The sequence below is a fragment of the Triplophysa rosa genome, linkage group LG16 (assembly GCF_024868665.1).
Source record: "Triplophysa rosa linkage group LG16, Trosa_1v2, whole genome shotgun sequence".
In the NCBI taxonomy this organism is placed as follows: domain Eukaryota; kingdom Metazoa; phylum Chordata; class Actinopteri; order Cypriniformes; family Nemacheilidae; genus Triplophysa; species Triplophysa rosa.
The window spans coordinates 3012090-3019120 of NC_079905.1; the positions used below are offsets into that span (position 1 = coordinate 3012090).

The 7031-nt window shown below is 36.1% G+C and overlaps 1 protein-coding gene across 1 annotated transcript; it reads right to left on the reverse strand.

Annotated features, from left to right (window-relative positions):
* Window positions 1–4448: 4448 nt before the first annotated feature.
* LOC130566791 (keratin, type I cytoskeletal 13-like) lies at window positions 4449–6537 on the reverse strand. The gene is made up of 7 exons (XM_057354564.1): window positions 6085–6537; window positions 5844–5926; window positions 5605–5761; window positions 5356–5517; window positions 5145–5270; window positions 4836–5056; window positions 4449–4657 (listed from the first exon to the last, which is right to left on the reverse strand). Exons 1-7 carry the CDS (start codon window positions 6463–6465, stop codon window positions 4540–4542), a joined length of 1248 nt encoding a protein of 415 aa, XP_057210547.1. The 5' UTR covers window positions 6466–6537; the 3' UTR covers window positions 4449–4539.
* Between the last annotated feature and the right edge of the window lie 494 nt (window positions 6538–7031).

The window sequence follows — 7031 nt, forward strand, 5'->3', positions numbered from 1 at the left end:
AGAAGTAAATTTGACTACAGCAAAATCATAAACCTTTACAAAAAGAAGTTTATTCAAGTGTGCTTAAAGTAAGTATGATTATGCTTTCATAAACTAAAAAGCGAGCCAATTTAGTCCAAAGCTATATTAGTATACTTTGGCCCGGTTTCACAGACAAGGTTTAAGGCTAGTCCCAGAAATGAATGTGTGACCTGTCTTAACTGAATATAACTTGCTCAGAAATATCTTAAAATATATCAGTGCCATTGTTTTGTCTCGAGATGCACAGCAGTAGTGCATTCTTCTAAGGTATTTTTATAAAAGCGACATAAATATCTTAATTCAACTAAGGCATAGTCCTGGCTTAAGCTAAGGCGTGTCTGTGAAACCGGGCCTTTACGTACTTATTTTAGTAAGGGAAGCAGAAAGAAACAAAGAATCTATGTGATATGAATCTGGCCTCCATGGAAGTACAATGAGCTCTTTGACTACTGAAGCTTCTTGTAATTATGTAACAATGTTACTTTAAAAGGTCACTTAAAGGTAAAACGGATGATTGACAGCACATTTTCAAGTTATTGCATGTACCTGTAAGACAGAAAACAGCATTTTCCCACCAGGTTTGAATTAACATTCCTCTCTGTGGCCTTTCAGCTGAACAGATCTCTTCATGACATTTTTTTACATTTATTTATTTGTTTGTTTGCAATCTTCAGATTTTATGTGTTGTCCATATTGTACTACTATATATATATATTGAAAAAAATGACATCAGACTTAATGTTTCAAGTTATTTATTAATGACTGTATTTAAAAAAGCTGCACAATCTGCAAGAATGTATTATGGTATCTTCCACACCCATTAGAAATACTTTGCATATTCTCCACAGGTCAGAGTTGCAAAGGCAAGTAAAAAATGTTGTTAAGGCAGGTATAATGCCAAAATAAGCAAAAGAAAAAGAGAAAAAAAATAAGATCACAATTAAATAAAAACACGCCCATCTGTCAAATAGAGTTATAGGACTCTTAAAAAAAGTTTATTCAACTGTGTTATTTGTATAAATATTTTAAACGTAAAAAAATGATATATTTAAAAAAACGTTTATATACTTTATTTCTACTATATATACTTTCAGTTAATTTTAGAATATATATATGAGAGCGAGAGAATTTTAGAAGTATAGTCTACTTAATTACGCTTGACTATTCTTCTTCTTTGATTGTGTAGCCGAATAAATAGCCCAACATTTTAATATGGATGTAGCCACACACTCTTATAAACCTACATGCATAGGGCTTTAACAAAAATGAAAAAAAAAAATCTTTAAAACACACAATTGCATGCGAACCATTGTCAAGTTTATGTCCATGTTTGTTTGTTCTTGACGTGTCTTGACACAAATGGCGCCTTTTTCTGACAGGAAGTGTGTGTGTGGACGAGGTGAGTCGCTTCATTGCGAAACGATTTCACTGAAGAAGGTTATCAGGATAAATGAATAGAACAACTTAATAGTACTAACACGGCCAGGGGCGGTCCTAGATAATTTGGTGCCCTAGGCGAGCTTGACTGATGGCGCCCCTTCCCCACGAGAAAAGAACTCATGTCCAAAGAAGTTTAATTTATTTTTTATGTCAAAGTATTGTTGTAGATAGAGGGATGGCAAAAACTGTTGGAAAAAATAAATAGACATTATAATTTTATTTATATATTTTTTATCTCGCCGCATATTTGGCTCCCCTCACTAGATGGCGCCCTAGGCAAGCGCCTATGTAGGAAGGACCGCCACTGAACACGGCATAAGAATCGAGGGTAAACTACTTGAAAATGTCTCGCGGGATTATTTTGCTTTATATTGAATAGTTTTTCCCAAACACGTATTAATGATGAAAAAAACAAAAAGACAGTAACAATATTCAACATTTACAATCAATAGTCAATTATATAACAAATTCCCACATAATGTTATATTGCAAAAATAATAAAAAATAATAGTAAATGAAAGTAAACGCTGTACAAATCACATTACGAAACCAAAATATTTAGCTTTTGCATTATTCACCTCTCTTAAACAATTAACATATAAAGAAAACTCTTGGAAAACAATAAATCTGGGGGGACTTTTTAAAATGTTACAGTTATGAATATAGAATTTCACTAAAAGAAGTATAGGCTATTAATCACAACAAAAGATATATATTTGTTTTTTATTATTCAACCAAATGTTATATTTTCCCATGATAATGTTAATCTTGCAGGCATTTTCTGCTGCATGCATTCAAATAGGTGAAATCATTTATATGAGTCTGGCGAATTAGATCAGACGTTTAGTCAATATTTGTTGGATTTAATATCTTAGTTAACATGTAGTGAGTGGATTGAGTGTACAGCATGAGGACGTTTGCCAAAGTAAGTATAGGCCTACTTCAGAAAAACAGCTTTCTCCTAATCTCCCTTAAACCATTTAATCATTTCTTACACAAATGGTATATAAACTTCTAAGATATAGTTATTTTTAAATAATTCCCTTAAATTGAATGATTTTCTACATTTTAATCGTCAACCGTACATTGTAAACTATTTTTTGTAGCCTAAGGGGCGATTCACATCTAAAACTGCAAAACATGCGAAATGTGAAGGCCACCTTAAATTATTAGGCTTTGAAAGTCATTTCAAGTTTAAACCTATTTTTAAGTTACATCAACTCAACTGCTTGACAACATTTAAAATAGTAAGTTAAAATCAATTTTAAAGCCAATTTGATTGTACCTAAAACTTGAAAATGTTTTACAGTGTACCTAAAATGTGACCCTGGACAACAAAACCAGTCTTATGGGTCAATTTTTCAAAATTGAGATTTTTACATAATCTGAAAGCTGAATAAATAAACTTTCTATAGATATATGAGCTGTTAGAATAGGACAATATCTGGCTGAGATACAACCGTTTAAAAAAAATCAAAATATTGAGAAAATTGCCTTTGAAGTTGTTAATCAGGGGCACTGTGGCAGACCATCCACTCACAAAAATAAAGTTTTTATATATTTAAGGTAGGAAATTTACAAAATATCTTCATGGAACATGATCTTTACTTAATATCCTAATGATTTTTGGCATAAAAGAAAAATCGATAATTTTGACCCACACAATGTATTTTTGTCTTTTACTAAAAATGTTCCCGTGCTACTTAAGACTGGTTTTGTGATCCAGGGTCACAAATAGGCTACATCTTAAGTAAATGAATAAATAAATACAGTTCCTAATCCTTCCAGCCCTAAGTTAAATAATACATGAAGAAATGAGAGCTACTTGTCTTTTTAACATTTCAACAGTTCTTTACAGTGAACTTTGTGATAGTCTGGTGGTGGTACACCAGTTTTTAGTTGATGTAGATGGGAGAGGCATTCAAATACCAACATAATACATTTTTAGTCCTTTTTTGTTTATTTAAGGATACGAGCTGTCAGCTTTGTGATGTCAGCTCATTCCTTATAACCATCAGGCAAAAAAAAAATTCAGCCCAACCCAAAAGAAAGACAAGGTAATGTCAGTAAGGTAAGTCAAAAATGACATTTTAAATACATTTTAAAAGGCTTTAAAGGTCTTGTAAAGTAGCTCAAAGTGCACTCTTAAAAAGAAGGTACAAAAGCTGTCACATGGGGTGATAGGCCTAAGTTAAAATACACTTTTGCACCTAAATTGTGCATATTGTATACACTACCTCAAAAGGTAAATATTGGTACATATCTGTACCTAAATGGTACTTATTAGAACTTTTTAAAGGTGACTGTCCCTTTATCAAATTATTTAAACAAAATTAGTTGCAAACATATTTTTCATTAAAAAATGCTGACACAATCAGGTCCTACCCTGGAATAAAAGGACTGCTTACTGAAAAGCTGTATGCACATAATTTTCATAATACTTATTAAATCATAGTGGCTCTTTTAGTCTGATGTTAAGCTCTATTTTTCAGCTAGTTGCAAACAGTTAAAAATATGCTTTAATAGGGCTTTCACTCTCTGGTGCATGGTGTCCACTACACAGTACAATACTTGTAGGATGACCTCATGATTATCTCTAAATCTATAGGCTATCATTCTATATGACTGCCCTCTGTGACTGAAAAGGTTTATATTTATGACACCATAAATCCAGCATGGCTTGTAAAAGTGGTGAAATACCATCTACCTAAGTTTGACCTTTATCTTTTATATTCAACTTATCGTCAGTATAAGATCTAAGGAAACTTTAATTCAGATATTTTCATTGCCTAAAAATATAGCTGTCTGTTGTGGTGGACACCACACATTCAAGGGTGTACTTGGTCACTGCTTGATTTTTGTGACTTACTAACAATTTTAAACGTTTTTAAATTAGCTTGTTATTCATTTTACTTTTGAACTCTAACTTTTCATCTTACGCGTAAACATGATGATGTTTGGTTGCATATGCTAAGTGAAGTTCATAAAACGACGACAAGACAAAGATTCACATTTGGGCCAGTTTATTGGTTCACTTTGTTGAGATCCCACAGTAGGATGTTTTAGCTCAAGAGTGTTTTAGCTCGTCTTGGTCTCGCTAACGGCCTGAGAAGATGAGCTCACCACTTTGCCATCCACCACCTCCTCCACAATGGTCACCACTTTACGTGTCGAGGTTTTGCTTGTGGTTGAGACACTGCAAGAGTGGATAAAAACAACAGTAGGTAAGAAAAACAATCGACAAAAATATAACATTTATTTGATTTATTGCTTAAAACCGTCTTTGCTCACATGGATATTAATTGTTTAACCTAAACACCTTTTTATGCATTGATGCATTAAAGATGCATTGATGTACATTGTGAAAGTCTCACCTCACAGACTCTCCATCCAGCAGTCTTCTGTATTCTGCGATCTCCATCTCCAGTCTGGTCTTGATGTCCAGAAGCATCTGGTACTCCTGACTTTGACGCTCCAGATCTGCACGAAGCTGCATCAGCTGCTGTTCCATGGCGGTCACCTGACTCTGGTAGCCGGACAATATGGCGGCGAAGCGGTTCTGTGTGTCTGCCAGAGTGGCTTCCAAAGACGCTTTCTGTTGGGAGAAACTCATTATTGTACAAACTGTGCGATAACAACAAATCAGCACTTTACCAGATTCATTTATTCATGTATTTGCTTACCAGACTGAGTTGTGATTGCAGTTCGATTTCAAGACTCTGGAGTGTGCGTTTAATCTCTGTGATTTCCGATCTGGATGTCTGCAGTGTTTCTGTGCTCACAGTGACTTCTTTGTGAAGTGTTTCGGTCTGTAAGAGGAAATGCAATGCAGTCAGGTAAATCCTCATTTGGTGTCGTTTCTTTTTTTTCTTTTTTAGGGAAATAACATTGTACCTTGGTCTGGAACCAAGCGTCAAGTTCTTTGCGGTTCTTAGCAGCGACGGCCTCGTAATGTTCGCGGATTTCCGCCATGATCTTCGTGAGGTCTTCCTGCGGTGCGGCGTCAACCTCTACATTGACCTGTCCACTCATATGAGAGCGTGCTGCCAAGAGTTCCTAAGGATGCAAAAACAAACCGGTGAGTCTCGCATCAATAATGATGACAGTAAATAAATCGAGTGTTTTTTTACCAAAGCAACTTACCTCTTCATGGTTCTTCTTGAGGAAGATCAGCTCTTCTTTAAGACCCTCAACCTGCATCTCCAGATCGGATCTGGACATTGTCAGCTCATCCAGCACTCTCCTCAAACCAGCAATGTCTGCCTCCACTGATTGTCTCATGGTAAGCTCGTTCTCATATCTGCACAGAAGTAAAACCAGTATAATGCTTTGGACCTGTGGAGATGTTGGAAGTGGATGTGCTAGTTCATGTGTAGACTTACTTCATTCTGAAGTCATCTGCAGCCAGCTTGGCGTTGTCAATGCTGAGGTAGATTCCTCCATTAACACCAGTGGCGTGCTGAATCTTCAGGGGCACAAAACACACAAAGCATAAGCTTTTTTTACATTCCCAATGTGGGGATTATGTAAAGAGAATGACGGGTAGTTTAATGATTAACTTAAGTAAATATGCTCAGTAGTTTTATAGTACTAGTTTCTCAATACTTTTATACTTCTACACACCTTGGTCTGGAGATCACTGATAGTGGCGTAATAGGCGCTGTAATCCCGAGAGGTTGGGGCAGTCTTGCTGTCCAGGAACTGGTGGATCTTCAACTCAAGGTCAGCGTTGGCCTTCTCAAGGGATCGCACCTTCTCCAGGTAAGAGGCCAGGCGGTCATTGAGATTTTGCATGGTGGCTTTTTCATTTGTAGACACATCAACAGCATCAGCCAAGTTAAAGCCACCACCATAGCCTGCTCCACCAGCAGAAGAAAAGGAACGAGAAGCAGAGGCGCTAGAGATGCGGACCCCGGATCCTCCGGCACCGCCGTACACACTTCCAGCACGTCTGGTGGATCCTGCTGTGGACATGAAGGAGCGGGTGGAAGAAGAAGACATCATCTTGAAGGCTTGCTGTTGTTTTCTTCTCTGGCTGGAGAGTGAGTAGGTGAGTGACGAGAACTCGACCCTCGTTCCTTTTATGTGGACGAAAGGGGGACGGAGTATAGAGATTGCCTGAGGAGGAGGAGAGAGAAACTATTGCCCTATTGCCCAATACTGCAGGTGTGGCTGAAAACAGATTTGCGTGGGATTTCTTCCAAAGAATTCCTTATCAAAAATATTCATTGGCGGGTTCTGAGTAAATGAAATTAATTTATTTCAGTCTCTGAAATATATAATTCAGTTTGGGTTAATTATATTAGTGCTGAAATACATAAATGTATTTTTTATTTGTCTCAAGCAACATTAAATCACAGATTGATGGAAATGTGTATTTCAGAGAATTCAGATTATAACTTGGGTGTTACTTCTACAATATTATGATTTTTTTATTTTGAGGCATGAAACATTAGCATGTAGTTTGTGTTATTAGCATTTATGTAAATTCTTACAGTTACAACATAATTAGTTCTAAAACATTACATTTGGTGCAAGATCATAGCTTGTGGCTTATAGTAAATCAAACG